At 48.0% G+C, this 21,813-nt stretch overlaps 1 protein-coding gene across 2 annotated transcripts in view; it reads right to left on the bottom strand.

Annotated features, from left to right (window-relative positions):
- Positions 1-2,895: 2,895 nt before the first annotated feature.
- Positions 2,896-21,813, bottom strand: part of MYOF (myoferlin) — a 157,833-nt gene continuing 138,915 nt past the window's right edge. For both annotated transcript variants that reach the window (XM_062214246.1, XM_062214245.1), the window contains 11 exons: positions 20,970-21,140; positions 20,157-20,305; positions 18,187-18,326; positions 16,083-16,171; positions 15,900-15,995; positions 12,854-12,995; positions 10,608-10,707; positions 7,259-7,449; positions 5,300-5,409; positions 4,792-4,939; positions 2,896-3,437 (listed from right to left, as the gene is read on the bottom strand). In XM_062214246.1, the coding sequence (XP_062070230.1) occupies positions 3,399-3,437; positions 4,792-4,939; positions 5,300-5,409; positions 7,259-7,449; positions 10,608-10,707; positions 12,854-12,995; positions 15,900-15,995; positions 16,083-16,171; positions 18,187-18,326; positions 20,157-20,305; positions 20,970-21,140 (1,375 nt within the window). In that variant the 3' untranslated portion in view covers positions 2,896-3,398. The remainder of the gene's footprint in view (positions 3,438-4,791; positions 4,940-5,299; positions 5,410-7,258; positions 7,450-10,607; positions 10,708-12,853; positions 12,996-15,899; positions 15,996-16,082; positions 16,172-18,186; positions 18,327-20,156; positions 20,306-20,969; positions 21,141-21,813) is intronic.

The raw sequence follows: 21,813 nt of genomic DNA, 5'->3' as shown, positions 1-21,813 counted from the left end.
AATGAGAAAGGAAGAGCAAAACAAAATCGAGTGTGAGCCTGTCAGGATTTTCAATTCCCGATCAACCCCATAGCACTGATGGCGATTTTTTTTTTTTTTTTTCCTAACGATGGCTCCAGCGTTCGTGGTGGCACTTGCTAGAATCAGTTAGGATTAAGCCTTATTTAATTCCCAGCGAAGCAGCTGGCAGTCTGGACTGTGATTGGTTCCAGCTTTTAGCTATGACTCCTTGGTCAGCCTGAATTGAGGGATCATTATCCTTTGACAAGGTGGAGCTTTTCTGGGAGTCAGATGAGTTCCACCCGGAAGCCGAGCTCAAGAGTCTTCTCATTTCTGATCGAGCTTTGCTGCCATTTACCCAGAGGGACGGTCTGCTTGTGGATCTCAGGGTGGAAGGAAAGGAAAAGTCTCCCTGCTCAGCCACTGATTTATTTTTTAAAGATTTATTTATTTGAAAGGCAGAGTTGTAGAGAGGCAGAAGCAGAGAAAGAGAGAGGTCTTCCATCCACTGGTTCACTCCCCAGATGGCCGCAACTGCCAGAGCTGGGCTGATCCAAAGCCAGGAGCTTCGTCCACATCTCCCATGTGGGTGCAGGGGCTCAAGGACTTGGGCCATCTTCTACTGGTTTCCCAGGCCACAGCAGAGAGCTGGATCGGAAGTAGAGCAGCCGGGACTCAAACTGACGCTCATGTGGGATGCCGGCACGGCAGGCGGCTGCCCTACCTGCTACGCCACAGCGCCAGCTGCTCAGCCATTGATTTATCTGCTCAGTAACTATGTCCTTGAGTGAGGCACTATGGGACAGCCTACTGGCAGAGTCCCCTGGCATGAAGGTTACCATTCAGCCTGCACATACCAGTGTGGGGCAAGTATTTCCTCGCAGCACTTGCTCGTTATGTGTTGAAGCCTCTGTCTGATTGGACCGTGCTATGCCATACTGGTTATTAAAAATTCCAAATAACAGGGGCAAGTGAATTAAACTGCCACTTGGGACACCCACATCTTATATTTTTGAAGTGCTAGCTCAACTCCTGGCCCTTCTGCTTCCCATCCTGCACCTGGGAAGACAGAGAATGATGACCAAAGCTTTTGGGTTCCTGCCACCCACACGGAGACCAGGATGGAGTTCCTGGCTCCTGGCTTTGGCCTGGTCCAGTCCTGGATGTTGTAGGCCTCTGGGGAGCGAACCAGCAGATGGAAGATCTTTTTATCTCTGTCTCTTTCTCTAGTGTTCTTTTAAACAAACAAAACAAAAAATAGCCCTGCTAATAAAATAAATTATTTATTTGAAAGGCAAAGTGACAGAGAAAGAGGAGCGAGAGAAAAAAACCTTGCATTGGCTGGTTTATGGCATAAATGGCTGTGACAGCCAAGTCCAGACCAGGCCTGAAGCCAGAAACCAGGCATTGCATCCTGATATCCCACATCGGTGACAGGGGCCCAGATAGTTCAACCACCATCTGCTGCCTTTCGAGGTGCATTAGCCAGAAACTGATGAGAAGCCGAGGAGCTGGGACTTCACCCGGGGACACTGGTGTCAGAAGTGGCGGCTTCACCCGCTGCGCCACAACGCCAGCCCTGCTGCTCGTTTCCCAAGTCTGCTTTCCTTTTCCCAAGAGAAGTCCATTGTAAATCACACCATCTCCCTTGGTGCGTGAGTGCTCCCTAAATTAGACGCAAGCAGCAGACGTTATTTTAAGATCTTAGCAAGATGTCCGGGAGTAGCGGTTTGGGCCTAGGTATAAAATATATACTTAAGAGGTATCATAATCGTAACTTGGAAGGTTATGTATACTTGGGATTTGGCTCATGAAAAGCTGGCTGCTCCTCCAATTTTAGTGTATATGCGCTGCCGAAGCGAGCGCAGTTGGCTGCTCTTAAAGAGAGCTGTGTCGACACCCAGTCAGCTTCTTTTAACAGCGAAGTCCACGGGCAGCCTGACACAACCAGGACGTATACCTTCCATTCCATCGGCACGGTTCAAGTGTCCCTACCCTCCATCCCATCGGAACAGTGCGAGTATCCCTGCTCCCACCTCACACATACCAATCAATTGGCACAGGACGGCCTTGAGGGGCAAGAGGTGACCTCTTTTCCTGCCCCTTGAACCAGCCAATGCAAGAATCCTCCTTTCCCTATGGGAACTGAGAAGGTATAGACACCTTCTGTTTTGCTTTCCTCCTATCTAGTGAATCTGTTTCCTGCAGGAAGGTTCCCCTGGTTGGTAGGGAAAGAATCTAGTCTTGGTTCTGCTTTTAGAACTAGAACATCCTTCTTTAATCTAAAGCAATACCTAAAGCTCGCATGTTTGAGTGCCTCCTGGGTGTTGGATGTGAAGACATTTTGCACGTGTGATTCCATTTAGCTACTGACGTTTGCTCAGTTGAGGAATGAAAATACTTACAGTGTGAAGCAGTGCAGCAATAATTTCAACACAGTCATCTTTGTGGCAGAATTTTATCTAAGCCATTTCTTGTTCCCCTCAGTTCTATGCTACCGTTTGGGTAGAACTTTTTACTTGATCTCACCATGACCTCTTATATATTAACAGAACAGTGTTCTCTCATGTCCTAGAAAACATGTTAACTGTCTTTGCTGTTGGCCTGGACTCACAACGTCGGTACTGTCCCTGCCTGCCTGACCAGCTCAGCTTTCTGTTCCTCTAGACAGACCTCCCCTCCTACTGCTGGCGCAGATCCACAGTTAAGACAAGTTAAAAAAACAAAGCACCCAGCCCATCTGGGTTCAGATTTAAACCTTTGGTAGGGTTCTTAACCTTTTTGCCTCAGTTTTTTCAACTGTAAAATGGGGTTAATAATGTTATCTACGTTTATAGGGTTGCTTTAAGGATTACATGAGTTAGTACACATAAAAACCAGCCCACAATACAACAGTTATGGAAAAGGTGAAACATCTGTATTTGCATTCATTTCAGAGGTGAAAGAGATCTCAGGATGTTTATCCATATAAAATATAAAAATGGTTGCAGGCATAAATAACTCCAGCTATTCTGTTTTTGTCATACACAATTCTTTTCCTTGATTACAAATAACAAGTATATGATATTAACATAGAGCAATATTCAAGTTATACTTTGAGTTACAGAACCATAAAGAGACTACTTTTAAATGGAACCAGCCACCTTGGAAAATATTCCAAAAACTATGGTTCAACTTTAGAAAGTAAAACTTTCAATACTTCAGAAGATAGCAAGGTAAAAATGTCACTTGTTGGCGCAATGTTCCAGGATCTAGAGCCTTGGGAACTGATGGGCTGCGGTGTGAATGCCACCAGGCTGCAGTCTCACACAGACAAAATCACACTTGATTCTGGTCCCCAGAAGGAGGCAGGGCACCTGCCCTGCTGGGCGACTCTTGACAAGAAGCCTTTGCTTGCATTAGACATTTGGCTTCACAATCTTCATTGATAGGTAGTTCTGAAAAGGGAACAGCAACAGCATTTAGGTCAGAATTGCTCAATCCGGGCACTCCTGGCATTTAGGATGGGATGGGTCTTGTTGGGGGAGGTCCCGCCCACACACTGTAGAATGTGCAGTGTGGCCTGTCCCTGGCCTCTACCTGTCTACTGTAGCCTCTACCCACTGAGTGCCAGTAACACCCATCCACCCAGTTACTGAGCAACCAGAATGTCTCCAGACATTGCCAGGGGGAGGGGAGTGCAAGGCAGATGGCAGTGCCCTCCAAGTAGAAAGTAGTGTGCGTATACTTGTGGTCAACAAACTGCAGGTGTTACACTGAGGACAAACAGACATAAAACTTCTCTCCTGCGGTCCTATGATTATGCTACTAACTATACAATTTCCTCTATTATTGGTAACATGGATTGGTGTAGGGGCTTTGGAATGCCCCTGTGCAGGTCGGTGCCCACCCACCTTGCTTCCTGTGGTTTTTCTAGCCTTTCTCTACTCAGAAAACTGAGCTTCAGTGCCTCGTCCGTGGTGGACCCATCCTCAGCAATGGGCTCTAAATGTCATCTGTCCGTGTTTCGCTAACAACCTGCCTCCCGTAGTGATGTGCTTATTCTTAGGCAGACATTGTGCCTTTGTCACCTCTCTATCCTAATTCCTAGCACATAGTAGATGCTGAATAAATTCCCTGATGCTACTGCCAAATCTTCTGATTGGGTTACCATTTATAACGGAGATGGTTGAGGGAAATTTAAGAGGGAGGTTATACGTGACATGGATTTTAGAGTAAGATTTTGATAAAATTTGGGCCAAGGAATATTGGCAAAGGCCTCTAGACAGGCAAGGGCAGTAAGAGCTTGGGGAGAGGTGGGCGAGGATCAACTCTCTAGTTTGGGCAGAGTCCAGGGGTTTGTGGAAACCCATGACGGGCCCAGACTTGGAGATCCTTGAAGGCTAGAACAGGGTGTTAGGATTGCAGGATGGTTTGGAACAAGAAACTTTGTAGGCAGGAAGATCAGTTGGAAACACTGACGATAGTCTAGATAGTCCCTGATAAAGGTCTGAGTGGTTTCTTCTAGAATTCCTGAAACCACACATTTTTCTAGACTATAAAGTTCTGTCTGTCTTGGTGAAACCCTAACAATGCAGTTCTAATCACAGGACACGTCACATGATCTTTTCGCGAAGTCAAAGCATTGCACTATCACAGCTGCCAAGTGGGTCCATCTCTGCATGACCACGAAGGCAAGGACCGAGTTAGATGATGGCTGTGTTCTCTCTCGTGCGCGCACGCGCGCTCTCTCTCTCTCTCACACACACACACACACACGCGCAGTGAACACCAGCGGCCTGGGCGACCCACCGGTAGGGAGTACAGGAGCACAGCCACGAAGAGCAGCAGGATGAGCAGGAAGAGCAGGCCGATGATGACCCACTTGAATCGGCGCCACACGATGAACTTCATGGTCTTACATGGGTTGGTGAACCAGAGGAAGGAAGTTTCTGGTCGGCTGTAAGAGACGTAAAACGGTATTACCGACCCGACTCAACAGATAAGGAGTGGAATGTGATTTGAGGAACAGTTCATAACACTGGTGAAGTCAAGGCAGCATAGTACTGCCCTTGATTGGCTGAGGAGGGCTCCTTAACCCACGGGAGCCTTCTAACATGCCAAAGGCTACTTGCACTTGGGTTTGCTGGGAAAGGAGAGCGGTTCAAAGGAAGCCAGATCGCCAGTCTCTCCACCCCTTACCCCCACTATTAAGTACAAAATTAGAAGGACAAGAGCTAATCCACTTCATTAAGCCGATTGGAAGGAGCTCTTTCAGACCACAGGTGTTTAGAGACTGAGAACAAAGAGGGCCTCTCACTTTGGTGGGTCCAGCTTGGGGTTCATGTTGGGTTCATCCCGCCCCTTCCCGGCTGGCCGCTCGTCGGCCTCCTTCTCGTTGAGGACCTCCAATGTCATCTCCACTTTCCCCTTCAGTAAAGCAGAACAGGTTAAACACATGACATCACGTTTCACAAATATTTTTACTTCAACCCAAGGGGTATTCCCTGAGCAATGATTTTTATTCTTGTAAAACAATCCTTAGATTGCCTTAAATTTTCCTCCAGAGATTTCATCACATTTCCTCCTCCATGTGTTTCTGAACTGGCTCCATGTGGGAAACCCAGAGAACAAATTGCTTTCCCTCCTCCCTGCTTGCTTGCTTTTTCTTTTTTCCCCTCTGCAGCCTGTCATGCTGACTTTCTCACATCTATCTCCTTGCTGGCTCACACACCTTGCTTTGTAACTACTTGGGCCAGACTAACCCGAATACTGTGACTCACAATGGCCAACATTCATGAAGCACTAACTGTAGGCTCCAAGGGGCCAGGGCCAAGTCCTTCCATTTGCTTCCTATCACTGCCCTACTTGCACTTAGTAGGCTTTCCATGGATGGAGGGGTACTTCAAAAAGTTTGTGGAAAGTGGAATTAAAAGAGCAGTTTATTATGGTGCCAAAAATTGAAACCCATGCATATGGGGGAGGGGGCCTTCAAATGCTTATGAAAAATGTATATGGTACAAAAAATTTTGAAACTCATAAACTTATCTTTTAGTTTCATTTTTCCATGAACTCTGTGACATAGCCTTGTATATCAGCTGAGTCAATGAATGAATGAATTCTGCCTCCCAACTGACGGGTTCCCAAGTGATGCACGAGCCTTCTATGTGGATAAGCTTATGAAATGCTCAAGGCTACCTGGAGAAGGTTCTATTTTGTCCTCATGTGCAGATGAGGCCATTGAGGCTGAAAGAGGTGTAGAAATGTGCCGAGTTTTCCAGACAGGCTTCACTGAGGTTGTAGGACTTCCCAGGGCCCGGGGAAGCCCACTAGTTCACCAACAACGGGAGCAGCTCAGGTAGTGGAGCTCCGAGGACCCCTACACCTACAAGCCATGCCAAGCTGGGGACCTGACTTGACAAGTTGCTTGGTCCCTCCACGCCTGTTTGCTGAATTGCAAATAATGTGCACGGAGTCGTTGGCAGAATTAAATAAGGCTATGTGCAGTGACTTGATAGTGACAGAAAGCAGATCAGTGGCTTCCTGGGGCAAGGGAAGTTAGGAGTGATGGACTGGAGGGGACACAATGGAATTTTGGGGATAATTAGAAGGTTCTGGGTCTTGATTTGGTGATGGTTTCATTCAACCCCTCTTTCAAAACTCATTGACTTGTGCACTTGAAATTGGTGCAGTTAATTTTATGAAAAGTATATATCAAAGCTGTTTTGGAAAATGAGATTGTGAATGTAAAGGGCTTAGCACATTACCCGGTTTATAACTAATGACAAATGCTAGCTGTTCACGATGCGTCATGATTAGGTAGTCTTCTGTGTCATTGCCTGCAGTGTAAGGCCTGCATTGCTGTTCCTATGGCAAAACATATCTCGAATCCCCCAAACTTGCTGTAAGCTAGCAGCACTCCCTCCACCTTCCCCCATGCTTTTTTTTTTTTTAATGAGAAAAGCTCAAATTTGAAGTTCCTCTTGCTGTACCAAATTGCACAAGAAGCTCAGCATCAATTATCCTTTCTGGTGAAGGAGTGTCCTAAAGAAACCCAAGGAAACCACTTGGGCTCCTACGTTTTGATGTCCAACCTCCTCATCTGCCTCAGTTCCAAACACATGCTCATGGCCTCTCCCACCTTCCTTCGTAATCCCAGGTACAAATTGTGTTAGCCAATTTAACATGTCCTTATCTAATCTGGAATAAATCTATTGATAAAAGGCAACATCTAAATGATAAAAGGAATAAACCCTCCCCAACCAGAAACTATTCATACAGCCATCACGCGGCAGCCATCTTTATCTGCGTAGCACGGCCACCATCCTCTCATGGACTTCTGTTCAAAGAGTGAGGCGGTCTTAGCTTTGAGGGGGTTCATGGTGTTGAGGTCTGGAATCATGTCCAAACTGCATTTCTCTGATGATTTTGCTGGAATTATCGTGTGATGCAAATCAAGTTCCAGGAAACCTAGCCAAGGAAACAAGATTAAGTCCAGATAAGCGTCGAGTGGATCAGCCATTGTTCGCAAGAGAACAGAATGTTCTGGTCAGAGCAGAGGCAGACAGTGATTCTGAACAGGTGAGGGTGAGTTAAGAGACCCTGGTAGACATTGAAAATTCTTTCCAGAAAGGATGGAAAATGGCAGAAGAAGTAGCTGTCTGCTGCTTAGCATCTCACAGAGGACTACATGTTTTCTTTCTCAAAGACATGAGCATAAACAGAGCTCTTCTATCAACTCCATGTAATTAAACGTCTACAGACAAAGTTTCCTCTAATCTCAGGGCCCTTGGAGTTGAGGTTTGCTCATTTGGTTGTGAGCTGCCCTGACCAGAGAGGTCATTTGGCTTTGGGTAAAGACAACTGGTGCTTGGAACACGGGAAGATCATGGAACATTCAAGTCTCTTCTAGTGTAGCCTCTGAAATGGGAGCTTGAAAAGGAACATAAGCATTCCACAGAAAATCCCCTCTGGGAACCAAGGATCCTAGCCACAGCCGGGGTGTCTGAGGAAGCATTCTCTCTGCCGTGGGTGAGGAATGAGCTCCTCAGTGTAGCTTCACATTGAGTGAAAATGTCCTTTAGGTTGGGGAATCCTGAGAGCCCTTTCCTTAAGGAAGTGGCATCTGTGCTGTGGGACAAGAGTGTGGTCTCCAACAGTAGTAGCGAAAGGGAGCCTCCCAAGCTGCCCGTCATCACACGGATCCATCAGCCATCATTTTACCTTAGCCTTTCGTGAGCCTGTGCCTGCTTTCGTCTTGCCTCTCCTTCAGTGATGTGTTCAGTCGCCACTTTGAAATACACACGAGGATGGACCACACGGAATACAGTGGTCCCATAAGGTTCGATCACTGAGCGACACCGCTGCTGTCGCAGTTTATGCAAGCACAGGCAATGGTGTTCACTCCCCACGATGCTGCCTGATGCTTTTCTCCCCCTTTTTAAGCCACACACACTGTACAGTTGTCTTATTTGTCATCAGGCTATTTGAGAAAACCCTCTACTATTATGCAATTCAGCAAGCTACATGCTTAATAAGTGAGCATACTCACTGGTTGGTTCCACTGTTATTTTTTTTAAGATTCAGTTGGTCTTTGTTTGAAAGGCAGAATGAGAGAGGTGGAGACACACAGATATCTTCCATCCTCTGGTTCACCCCTCCAGTGCCTTCAACAGCCAGGGCTGGGTCATACAGAAGCCTGGAGCCAGGAACTTCATCCAGGAATTCTATCCAGGTTGCATGGCAAAGACCCAACTTCTTGGGTCATTGTCTGCTGTTTTTCCAGGCTCTTTAGTAGGCAGCTGAACTGGAAGTGTGGAGTAGCTAGGACTTGAACCAGCACACTAATATGGGATGCAGGCATCCTAAGTGGCTGCCTAACTCACTGGGGGTCCATGCATCCCTCCTCCCCCCACCCAGTCTTCTTCAGTACCAACTATGGAAAGCCATTGCATTAGGTGCTGTGAGAGGTGGAAGAATAAATAAGACATAGAGAGTGGTGGGATTTCCTCTGCGAGGCGAGACCTCTCAGAGGGGAGACGGAAGCAGGGAGATTAGCCAGGGCTACTGCAACCATCGGCTAACGGAAAATGAGCTCTGCAGTGGCAAGTGGCAGAGATCAGAACTCAGACAATGTGTGTGTGTGGGTGATGAAGTAAGTTACATCGCTAGAACTGGGTGGCTGTCGGGACATTGAGGAAAGAGAGGAGGAACCACACAGGACTCGGATGCCTTCACTTGGGTAGCTGAGAAGAGAGGAACCGAATAGGGAAAGAAGTTCACAAAGAAAGGTGGGCATTTGGCACAGTTAATATGCTGCTTGGGATGCCTGCATCCCCTATCTGAGTGCCTGGGTTCAAATTCCAGCTCTGTTCCCAATTCTAGCTTCTTGCTAATGCATCCTGGGAGGTAGCAGGTGATGGCTCAAGTCACTGGGTCCCTGCCACCACCACCCCCCCCCCCCCCCCGAGAGACAATGGATGGAAATTCTTGGCTCTTGGCTTTGGCTTGGCCTGGCCCAGCCCCAGCTATTGCAGGCAACTGGCAAAAAAAATCAGTGGATGAAAGATTGATCTCTTTGTCTCTCATTCAAATAATAACAAAAGAAGTTCATGAGGAGAGCAGGTATGAGGTCATGAAGAAATGCTGAGTTTGATTTCAGTTAAGGTAAACTTGAAGTGTCAGCCATGTAGAAGGATGTGAAGTTTCATCTGAGAATTGGGAATTATCTCTGTGATGGTTTCCTATGACCATGGGGAAGGCACTGTGAGATGTCAGGTACATGTCCTGGCTTAGGTGAAGACTGGAAGAGAAAGCTTCAGCTGAGGGGGGAGTGGACAGGCTGGAGCAGAACCAAGAACCTCAGGGAAGGCCTGTCCTTAAACAGTGAGGGCAGGGCCGGCGCCATGGCTCAACAGGCTAATCCTCCGCCTTGTGGCGCTGGCACACCGGGATCTAGTCCCGGTCGGGGCACCAGATTCTGTCCCGGTTGCCCCTCTTCTAGGCCAGCTCTGTGCTATGGCCCAGGAGTGCAGTGGAGGATGGCCCAAGTGCTTGGGCCCTGCACCTGCATGGGAGACCAGGAGAAGCACCTGGCTCCTGCCTTCGGATCAGCGCGATGCACCGGCCACAGTGGCCATTGGAGGGTAAACCAACGGCAAAGGAAGACCTTTCTCTCTGTCTCTCTCTCTCTCTCTCACTGTCCACTCTGTCAAAACAAACAAACAAACAAACAAAAAAAACAGTGGGGGCAGGAGAGGGAGGGCCCCTGGTAAAGGTGCCAGAATGAATGCCTTGAGCAGCACAGGGGCGTGGGCAACCTTGCTCACTCTTGAGAGCCTATTTATTCTGAGAGAAGTGGGAGCTTGGAAGTGGAAGCAAGCATCAAAAACAGGATTTGTCTTCCTAGAGAGCAGGGGCTGATGTAAGGTCCTCCACGAGAGCCCTCCTGGGCAGACACGGTGACATCTTCCGAGAAACCGCATGGCCCAGAGGACAGGGGCAGGGGCGCGCCCCCACCCCTTTACTGACAAATACTGGAGATGTAAGTAATTACTTCTACGTTTTCCTTGACTTCACCAATTCTAAGCACAATTTCTTAGCGAAAAGTATCCAACTGTAAGGCCTACCCAAGTAGTCATCCAGGGAAAACTTGTCGTTGTCCCATATCTGAATGATCAGTCGGGGTGGAACTCGAAATTCTGTTTGGTCAATACTCCAGAAATGCTCCTGGAACAAGAGACAGGACAGAGCAAATCAAAGCAAATCTGCTTGCTGTGCGCAGAACCCCTCACCTTTGGCCCCTTGGGACAGCATAAGGCCCAGGCTCTGTTTTGCCTTTGCACTCCCTGGGTAGCTCCTGCCCTTGGGCCCCATCCTCCCACCCCATCTGCCTCCCCAGGAAATCTCAAGGCCACCAGCTGGGTGACAAAGAGGATGTCTGAGGAAGTTCCCAAACAGAAGCTGGCCTGCCACGTTCCTATCAGTGTGACTTCCTAGTGGTGTGACTTCCTGCTGCCACCGCTGGGGGGCTGGGCAGAGATGAGTTTCCCCACTGAGACCACTGTGGCCAACTTAGGTTGCCCTCCTAAAGCCAGGCATCCCAGGCCAGCACACGGTGCCACCCGCTGAGTGTTACCTCTGCTCAGCATCCTTCCACCCGCCCTCCGGGGTTCTGGTGGGTGAGGGGACTGGGGTCCATACGCCACACTTTCCTCAGGGCAGGTTTAAAGCACCCTCACATTGTTGGCTTTCAAAAACAGACGGTGGGCTTTTACATGCTGGTGATCTCCTAAGCCCCTCAGACTCCTCGTGCTAGAGGTAGGTGGGGGGAGGAGCAGGACTTCTCACCTCCGGTCTCTACCTCCGCAGCCCACCACAGCTACATTCCTCAGGCCCTCGCAGAGGGGGAATTCCTTCACTCACTCATGAAATTGAAGGCAGATCACTGTATTTCTTGGTTCTCACATTCCAGGAATGTTCTCTTTTGCGGGTCATAGGCCTTGACTCTAAGGGACTAGGAAGCCCCTCTGTTATTGTCTGGCTCTGCCTGACTGTCCGTTGTAGGGTCATTTGCCAAGTACTACCCCACGGTACTTGGGGGAGGACCAACCTCGATGCAGGTAAGCCGAAAAGGTGACTTCACTTAACGGCCTACCTGACCCCAAGTCCCTCCTCCATCTGCCGCCCCTCTGAAAGTGTGTGTGATTTGACGTCACACTGCTACTCTGCGCCTCTCTCAAATCCCCCTCGAAGGCTTTCATGCCATGCAGCCTGGGCAAAGCGCTTACTTTTCACTGGGCTGGGCCTGCTGGGACACAGGGCAGGAATGGGAGGGGAGGTGCCAGGCAGAGCTGGGGGAAGTTGATGGTTTGTGGGAGGGAGTAATGGGATGGGGACCTACAGAGACACCAGTTAGTGTCTCGCCAGGACCCTTTTCAGAGGGACGCACCCAGATTTTCCTTGGGGGACTCCACTTCCCCAGTCTGTGTGATTTTGGAGGAGCTAACTACATTGCCCAGAGCCTGGCCAATCAGAGCGCCTCATCCCTGGGCAATAGCAGTTGCTTAAGGGACAGGCACATGGCCCTAGATAGGCAGTGACACTGAAGCCCAGTCCCAGAACCCTGGTTGCTCCCACTGGGGCTTTGCTGTCCTCTTTCTGCTGAGGTTTGCTGAGAGGACAGGATGTGAGCTGGCGCTGCTGGCAGCTTGTCCTGCCGCCACCAGGGAAGAGCCCACGTGGGATAAAGCACAGAAAGGAAGCAGAGCCAGGGGTGGGGAGAGGGATGCCGGTTTCTGAAGATATCACTTCCCCATTGGGTCCTGATGCCCCTAAGGCCAGCCAACCCTGGACTGGGAACCAGTACTTCTGTTTGTTTGCTTCTCTGGGGGTATACACCAGTTTGAGGTGAATTCTACAACTGAAAAGTCTTACTCATTGAGACCACAGGGGCCATGAGCTGTCATGGAAGTGCTTCTAAATGCTGAGGTTTACCAAGAAAGGCAAATGGGACGTTTCCTGCGCTTGGATATTTGGCCTTTGCTTGGTTTTTGCCTATCATGGGAAGAAACTGGTCTCCCATCACATAAGAAACACACTTGAGTGGTTGTAGACACTGACGAAAGACTTGGACTTTTTTCGCTGCTATCATGTCAAGGCATTCCTTATACTTCCTAATGCCACAAATACCTACATGGCTGTGGGACCCTGGGCAAGTACCTGCACCTCTTTGGGTCTTAGGTTGCCCATCCCTACCCAGAGGGAGCTGGACTCAGTGATGCCCCCAAATCTCGGGAGCTCCAGCACACTACGAGTTTCTGAGTTAAGGGAGACCTATGGCATCTACTTCCCACTGGCATATTTCAGAGCTCACTTTTTTAGCAACAATACAGAGTTGTTCAGCTGGGAGGTAGTCAAAGGGGAAAACGAATCTCCAGTTAAAATTCCCTTCGCCATCCAAGGACCTGTAATGGACATCTGTTTTCTGTTTGTTTTCTTCATTGCCAGGAATCCAGCTGAAAAGCAGAGGCACACAGACTTAGCTTCACGTGATTGACAAGTAATCTAGCCGCAAAACTGTGCAGTGATTAGGGGAGCAAAGAGCAGGAGAATGAACACACTTTTCTTGGGGACATTCCAGTTATCTATGGAGCTGGGGGTGATTTATGAAGGGAGGCACTCTATTGCATCCAACAAGGTTGTAGCCAAATAAAATATAATTCCTTTAAAACCAAAGCAGGAAACCCTTTAGACTTCAGTTAACAGAGGTAAGGTGAAATTTTCTGGAAAATATCAACAACTTAGCTTCTATTTTGGGAATGTTGAAACTTCCTAGCTATGATTTAAGTCTTCGTGGCTATAACTCATTAGTGTCTGTCATCACTGCTGATAGGCTCAATGAATAGGAGTTAGCTCAAAATTTTAGCATTTCCTTTCCCGTTTTTTTCTTAAGCAAACAAAAAAGGCACGAATCGAGTAATCTTACAGTTTCCTTTTTCTATTATTCTTAAATTTACTGTGATCATATTAATGAGACTGTCAAGGAAGACATAAGCTGCTATTTCCATATGCCTATCTATGAAAATTCATTTCAGTAACAAGCTAACAAATGTAACATTGGAGAAATTTCCTTTAGCATCTGCTATGTACCAGGCACAAGCAAAAGAAATAGCTATTGAATGAATGGATGAATGGGCCTGCAAGGAAGCTGTCGCAGCTGTCTGTTCCTGGGAAGACTCCTGGCTTGGAAAGAGGGGATGGCATCTGATTTTAGATTGGCAAAGTGGTAGCCTGGATGGTTCTCAGCACTACGCACTAAAATTTTATCAGAATCACCTGGGTGAGCTTGTAGACCTAGTGATGTCTGAACGCTATAGACAGATATTCTTGGTAGGAAGCAGGCCTGCTGTGAAACTCTGAGCCCCATGTCCCATCTGTAAAATGAGTTAATGGTATGTGCCCCCTTCTCCTGGTCATCAGGAGGACAGAGTGAAGATCAGGACTGGGAAGGAAGAAATCCTCGGCTCATGCTTTTGCCCATCAGCTACGCACCAGGCACTTAGCATGCATTTTTCTCCCCAACAACTGTGCAACTATCTCTGTTCCACAGATGAGGACTCACACAAGTACTTAAGGTTAGTCTGTCTCCAAAGCCCCCCCCCCCCCCCGCTGTTACTTTGTCTCAAAGGACCAAGGAGATTATAATGTCACTTGCTAACATTAAATGCTATTTTAAGTGGCAATGTTCATATCAATCAGCTACAATAGTTTTCCTTTTTGCTTGCCAATTGACTAGACAAATTAGTTGAAAAATTCCTTTGGATTGTTAACTTTTAAACTAATTCCCTGAAGAGAGCTCACATTCTCTTGGCTGTGACCTTGGTGACTGGACCTCTTGACCCTTCCCGAAAGTAGCGTCGCCATCCTATCCTAGATCACTCACCCCTTGCAGCTCTTCTCTATTGTTGTAAATATTTTCACATTTAAGTATGAGTCTTTGTACATTTTAAGACAAGTTCAACAAATACTCTCAGTAGTATATATTTGTGTGCATATATAAATGCTTTCTACGTAATCTCCCTAAGTATATAGTATCAGGCCATCTTTTTCCACATATAGCATTTAGATTTTAATGCCAAATTTTTCATGGTGTTTTAAGTTGAGCTTAAAGAGTTTTTCCTCAGTCCAGTTTTGACTTGGGTCTGTTTTCTTGATTAGAAAATAATGCTTAAGATAGTCAAATAAATTTGCATATATACATAATTAGCTGGGATTAGTTTTCCTTGGGGAAGGGTAATGAGATCCTGAAGTGAGCAGACTGATGAAGAACTTGGTGAAACATTCCCTGTTAACAGGGAACCGAAATGACAGTAATTATGTCTTTAACAACGTTTTGATTGAGGGCCACGTGGGATCATCAGCAAAACTTTGTTCTCACTTTATGAATATTTTAAATTTCAACAAGTCTGGCTTTTTCATATCAAGGAACCAAGCCCACTCCATGTGGAACAGTGATAATTCTAGCTGACACCCACACTGAGTACCATCTGCCAGGCACTATCCTAAGTGCTTTGAAGAGCTGAGTCTTCTAGATAGCGCTGGGAAGGAAGCATTCTCATTATCTCCAGCCTACGGATGAGGAAGGGCAAGGGCATTACCTTGCCCAGGTAGTAGGGGAGTACCAAGATTCCAACCTAGATGGTTTGACTTCTTAATCACCAAGCTGTGTTGCACTTACCATTGATGATCAAAGTATAACAAGAGACTAACATCAGTGGGGACTATTTGAAATTGAATTTGCAAGTAAAAGAATAATGAATAGCTGTGACACTTTACACACTGGGCGCAGGCGCTCAGGAAGCGTCAGGGGAAGGACTGACTCTTAAAATGTGCCTGTGTTGTCTCCACGCCATGGACATTGGCTGTTGGCAATAAGATACACAGGAAAAGAAATTCTGGAAGCTCTACTTGTGTTTCCAAGGCTAGTTATTTGAGATATTAGAGAAGAATAAAAAGAAACCCTGGGAGGGTGTGTGTAGCCCCTGTTTGGAATGTCTGAATCCCCTATCCAGGTGCCAGTTCAAGTCTTGGCTACTCCATGCTTCCAATTCAGCTTCCTGCTAATGTGCCTGGGAAGCAGCAGATGATGGCCTAAGTGCTTGGGTTCCTGCACCCACATGAAGCTCTGGGCTTCAGCCTGGCCTGAGTGAACAGGTGAATTTAAGATCTCTCTTTCTCTCCCTCTTAAATTATTTCTCATTCTACCTTTCAAATAAATAACTATTCTCTCCTGTTTTCCAGATCACATTAACGAGATAAAATAGCTTCCAATAACTACGGATCCTTCCACAATGACAGCTCAGGAAGGAGGGGTGTGTGCATCCCCTGGCTGGCTGACAGCTCTGGCGAGCTAACCTCACCCTTTCACGTAGATGTCGCTCATTTCCTCTCCAGTGATGCTCTTCTCGTCCAAGACAACGTCCTTGGTGTTCCAGATGATCACTCGCAGGTAGTATCTGAAAGGAGCATATGTTGAAGGAAGTTTGATTCTCGTCCGGGGCCAAGTCCCCAGCCCAGTGCCGAAAGGTCCCAAGATTACTTACTTCTTGGCTTTCCGGGGTGTGATGTTGAAAGGAGGGCCTGGTGGCCCCAAACTCTTGGGAAAAACATCCACCCACATCTGAAGTTTTCCCTAAACCACCCAAAAATGAAAAAGGACTGCAGTTAGTTGAAGGGTAGTATTCCTTAAATGAGTCAATTTCGTTAGACTCTGATTTACTGATCCCTACGGAAGGTAATAGGCAGAGTAAAAGAGCACACGAAGACTAATATTACATCTGCAATGTCACTTAGGCAGCCAATGACACCCAGGGGTGTCTGACAGCTGTGTCTGCCTACCTATATCAGAGCTGAAGGGGTTCATGAAATGAGGGCTTCCCACCACTAACCCAACCCCTAACACACACACACACGTGTATGTGTTTTTACAATGACTTCAGATTGGGTCCTTTACCTTCTAATAGCTCTCGCATTGTAACTTTATTCAACATCACATTGCCTACATTGCCTTCTTGATATTTGTTCCAATTTTGTGATACTCAGTAATTTTTCCATTGAACTCAAGATACAAATCAAATAAGGTTTTCCTTTACAAGGAAAGGAAATGTGTCAATTTCAAAGGAAAAGGGCTCAAACAGTGACAAAAACTCTTCCCAAAAGTTGAAGACTCCCTGCCATTGGTAGAGGCTCGCAGGACGGGGAAGGCGAAGGCCTGGCCTGACACCTGTGCTGCCATCTTGCTGGGGCCCTGCTCACCTATTTGACTGCTGTGCAGTGGGCACATGCGTCTGACTGGAATGTTCTTCCAGATAGGCTAGGAATGCCATTTAAAAAAAAAAAACAAACTATCAACCATACAGACCTATTTATATTCTCCAAACTGTTTTTGGATGTCCTATAGACTCTGCTTTCAGACAAAAACAGACTAGTCTTCTAGAAGGTTGCCAAGGAAACCACTAGACTGGCTTCCTAATGCATTGTGATCAAAATAAATTAACTGGAGCTCTTGAAAAGGGATATATTTCACAATGATCCTGACTGTCTTCCAACTAATCTCTGGGCTCAAGGCTCCACAATACATCAAGCGTGCTGTGGAACATCAGGCGTCCAGGTGTCTCCCAAGACCCCACCGCAGTCTGCGTCTAATGCTGGAGGCAGAGGTGACGGGCCCCTGGTGGAGTCCCAGGGAGAAATCTTCCTCCCTCTGTTCTTTCTGGAGACTCCTTGTGAGACTGAGGGTGGGAGGGGAGGGAGAAGGAGGGATGGTCTCTCTGGTAACAGGAAGGAGGATAAGGAAAAGAAGCTATGGAAACATGGAATGGGATAAAAAGCACAAATTGACAACACAATCTATGCTAATAAGTCCAGACTAGTTGTGGTCACTGTTTAGTGATGAACTGGTCTCTTGTTTTTTGTCCTGGTCAACAATATTTGTACCTATTAGATGAGCATTTGTGAGCACCTAGCTACTTGCAATAGAACTCCTCCACATACTTAACAAAATTCAGATTCCTGGCCCTACCGCTGACATAGTGCATCCAGTTCTCTACAGAGAAATCTATGGAAATTTTCATTATAATGAGCTTTTTACAGAACACTTGTCATTGTCCATGTCTAACTGTTCTTTGGGAACTGCGTCCCATCTGGCCCTCTTCCCCATTGCTATGCACATGGTACCTGTGACCTGTCATCTTATGCCCTGTGGCCCTGCCTCCCTCCCTCTGTAGTCTCATAACACCTCCTCCCCAGGCGGGGCCATGCTTTGTCACTTTCCCATACCAGGCGATCTTTCCTGCAGTGGAGAATGGTCTGTGAAAGGCAACTGGTTGGGGCAACCAATGCCTACTTGGCAGTATGTGGGGCTACTACATTCTAGTACAAAGACACTCGGGAATGAACCAAAATATCTGGACTCATAGGCAGCTGAGCATAGCCAGGGAACAGGTTAAATAGACTCATCGACAAGAGACAGGGGAGACCCCGGTTCAAGTTTGTTCCGAGTCCTAGCCAATTTCCTCTCCGGCTCTAGGGATGAGGCTACCTTTAATATAATTTCTACTTCCTGTGGACCTAAAGTATTCAAGCAAGACCAAAGAAGAAAGGCTGTGCCCGGGCACTGGGGTGAGGGCGCTGCGTCTTTGGCTTTACCTGGGAAATGTTGGGCTGGAAGGTGCTGTGCAAAGTCCTTGTTTCCACATGCTCAGGGACCAGCCCTTGAGTCCTGAGGATGTGAAGGGCAAGACGCTCTTCAGGGGCCCCGAGGTGCTGGTGCAGGATTTTGTTGGCTTCTGGAATGGAAAGGGCAATGAAGTGGGGACAGGAACAATTCAGCCAGGTGGCCCTGAGCCACTTACAGAATCTCATCCAACTCTGCAAAAACTGGAGAGGCCCTGCCTGTGTGCACGCTTTGCCTTGTAAAGGAAAAGTTGACAGAAACAGCGCTGGCCCAGGATCCCTGTCCCGCACAGGCTTAGATCCAACTGAGCCCATAGCACAGAGACCAGAACACGCCAGAAGGGTGAGAGCAGTCTATATTTACTTTGGTGACACAGGCTCAGATTGGGCTAGAAGGTAACCTGAGTGGATGCAACAGCGTAGGACCCCCGGCCCCTGCCCACAAACCCCTCCAGTGCAGGCTCCTCTATGCGCTTTCTGTTCTGGATGTAGAGAAGAGCTTCCTTGGATCTGGGCTGAAGGACAGCAGAGCTATGGGAAGGAGGGCCCTGAGTGCACAGTGTCCAGTGTGGAAGATGGCTACCCACCTGGACAAACAGCTCTCTTGAATTCATGAGAAACTTCCGCAATGGTAAGCCACTGGAATTTGGAAGTTCAAATGTTACAACATCCCTGGGGCAATCTAAAAATGTGGCCTCCAAATTCCCTGGCCTTTCTCCCATGAAGAGGTGCAACCTGTGTCCTTTCCCTTGAGTATGCAAACGTATTCAAACACTAACAGAGACAGGACACTGTGTGCCTTCCAAGGCTAGGCGTAAGAGACCATGCAGCTCCTGCCTGGTTCTTGTGGGATACTCACCTAGAGGACACTGTCTGCCTGTGAGGAGCCTGAGGACCAGAGCCTGACTTGCTGCAAAGGCCTGTGAGGGCGTTCTGGCCACCAGCTCCTGCTCGGAGCCAGGGTCAATTGCCAGCCCTCTCAGGAGCCACCATGGTTGTCATCCCCAGCCGAGCCTTCAGATGAGTGCAGCCCCAGCAGACACCTGGCTTCCAGATGTGAGAGACCTCAAGCCAGAACTGCTCAGCGGGGCCTTTTCTGAATTCTTGACCCACAAAATTGTGACCAAAACAGAGGGGTTGTTTTCAGCTGCTAAGTTTTGGGTGTGTTGCCTTATGTAACAGTGAGGACCAGAACAATGCCCACATCTGGCTGTTTGCAGGGAGTTATTAGATTATTGGGGGTACCCTCCGCCAGTAGACCACATTGCTTCCCAGTTTGTTCTCAACACATTTGTTAAATTCATGTGTTAACTGCAGCATCGACACTTCTTAAACATCCCCGATGGAGACTAAGTCCTCTTTAAATAAAAAGACAAAGTGTGGTTTCTTACAATGTCAGGAGGCCAGTGGAGGCTCAGGAAGGAGTTGCGCTCCTATGCGTCTTTGCTCAGCTTCCTGGGGGCAGCCTTGCAGACCAGACCCATGCCGCCTGCTCTGGGAATTCCTCCTGGCCACACCATGGGAGCATGGCACAGTGTTCCTGCTCCAGGGAGCCTGTTTCAGTCATGGTCACAGTGTGGCTAGCTGTCTGTGTGTCAGACCAGGGTATTAGGATGTCCTGCCAAGGAAAGAACCAGATCCCAAGCTTGGGAGGGAGCCAAATGGGAGCTTAGCAGGCTCTTTGAACCAGGCCCCAGCAGCCCTGAGGCTTCTCAGAGCAGGGCTGGAATCAACTTGGAAGAGAAAGTCTTCTATTTCCATCTGAGCTTTTTTGAGCTGATTATGTATCACACAGAAATGATTTCCTAGAGCTCTGTGATGGGAGCTTAAATAGGGCTGACCCACAAAGGGCAGGCAGAACACAGGGCGGGAGAATGTGACCCAGGGATGCAAATGGGCTGGCAGACTCGGCACCAGCTTGCAGTTCACAGGTACAAGCTCACCAAATTCGTCCAAGCTGTAGTCTCGTCCTCCATATCTGATCCTGCTTCCGTCTTCGGAGAGGACGGGTGGCGGGAAGCCTTTGAACCTGGCTATGTTTTGAAGCAACTGTGTTGGCTTCAGCTGATCTCGCCAGGTGTTTACCCCAGACCTGTGAATCGCACCCCACATCCTGGAGTTACTGCAGGGCCTTCCTGCATCCACACACCCACACTCACGAGCTTCCAAGGGCCCCCGTACAAAGCGAACAGTCATCAGTGCCTACAGTGACCTCCGTCTAGAAATCTATGTCAGAGCCCTCAAGCCCGTCTGTTCTTTTGGCCACAGCCCATCCGGCACATTCATTCAGTAGATTTATTTTTGCCCTCTATTTCCTCCTCTGTAAAAGTGAGGCGTTTAAGATCATAATAGGCCAACTCCTCAACTGGCAATTGCCATCTATATCTCCTTAAATACCCTAGGAAGACTCTAGGGGGAGAGGGACAGAGCAGGAGAGATCCGTCTGGGGGAGGAGAGACAGGAGTCCTCACTTCTAAAGGGCAGGGACTTCTTTCCAGCCGACACTGCCAGCCCTCACTCTCCGACGGCCCAAGGGGGGAGGGGGTGCTTTTCCAGGGCTGCTCCCCATGTCGCCCCTGCAGGGCATGGCACCGCTCCAGTGGCCACTTTACCTGGGCTATAACTGAACTGCGCCACGCGGTGGTCCTGACTCTCCCCAAGACAATCCTACTATTGGAAACAGCACTTATCGGACAGAGGAGCAGTGGCTCAGGGAAGACGCCCTCCTGGTGCTAATGTCAGATGGGGCAACTTACACACAGTACTGCTCAGGTATGCCGCAGTGGGATCCAAACCGGGAGAGGAATCGGTTTTCCAGGTCGATGATTGTTTCTCCGACCTTTTCATCACGGGTTAAGGTGTCATAATCATAGACTGAAATTTTCAGGTCTTTTTCTTGAGGTAAGTAGCAGCTCAGTTCATACATTCTAAACAAATAAGTGTGAGGTTAGAATCTCTCATCCATCTGAGTACTTTATACAAGCTAGGGTTCCTGCACAGGATTCCCAGGTCACGGCTCTGGCTGTCGGAGTGTGGCAGACCAGGATCCCCGGGGAGGGAGGGACTACTCTAGATGCAGTACATACTAGTGGGCTTTCAGTAGTTAGGTTTAAATCCCAGTGCTGCTGCTGACTAGCTGTGGGACTCCAGGCCAGTTACTTAACCTCTCTGTACTTAGCTTTCTCATCTGTAGAATGGTGATGATCATACATACTGTCCATGTTATAAAGGTCAGGTGAAGAAATCTTTAGAAAGCATTGGGCATGTGTGCATTGATCAAAACCCAGTATAATAATAAAGAAGTATTACGAAATCATTACCTTTATTATCCCATGCCTACTAACCTGGGTGCCTAAGCACCATTACCCAGCAGTGATGTGAATGAGGCACAAGCACCCTGATTTATAGCCCCTTGTCCATGCTCCGACCACACTCCTTCCTCTGCCTTCACAGACATCAGTAGCCCATGAGACGTCTTTGATTCGCTCCCAAGAGCACAGAGGAGAGGTGTGAATGGAAGCCGCCAATACCGTGTGTGTGACATGCAGGCTGCCAAGAAAGCTCCCAACCCTCCCTCCCACGCCCTCTGGGTCTGCCATT

The sequence above is a fragment of the Lepus europaeus genome, chromosome 17 (assembly GCF_033115175.1).
Source record: "Lepus europaeus isolate LE1 chromosome 17, mLepTim1.pri, whole genome shotgun sequence".
NCBI lineage: Eukaryota > Metazoa > Chordata > Mammalia > Lagomorpha > Leporidae > Lepus > Lepus europaeus.
Note: the sequence above shows the minus strand (reverse complement) of the source record. Positions and strands in the feature narration are given on the sequence as shown.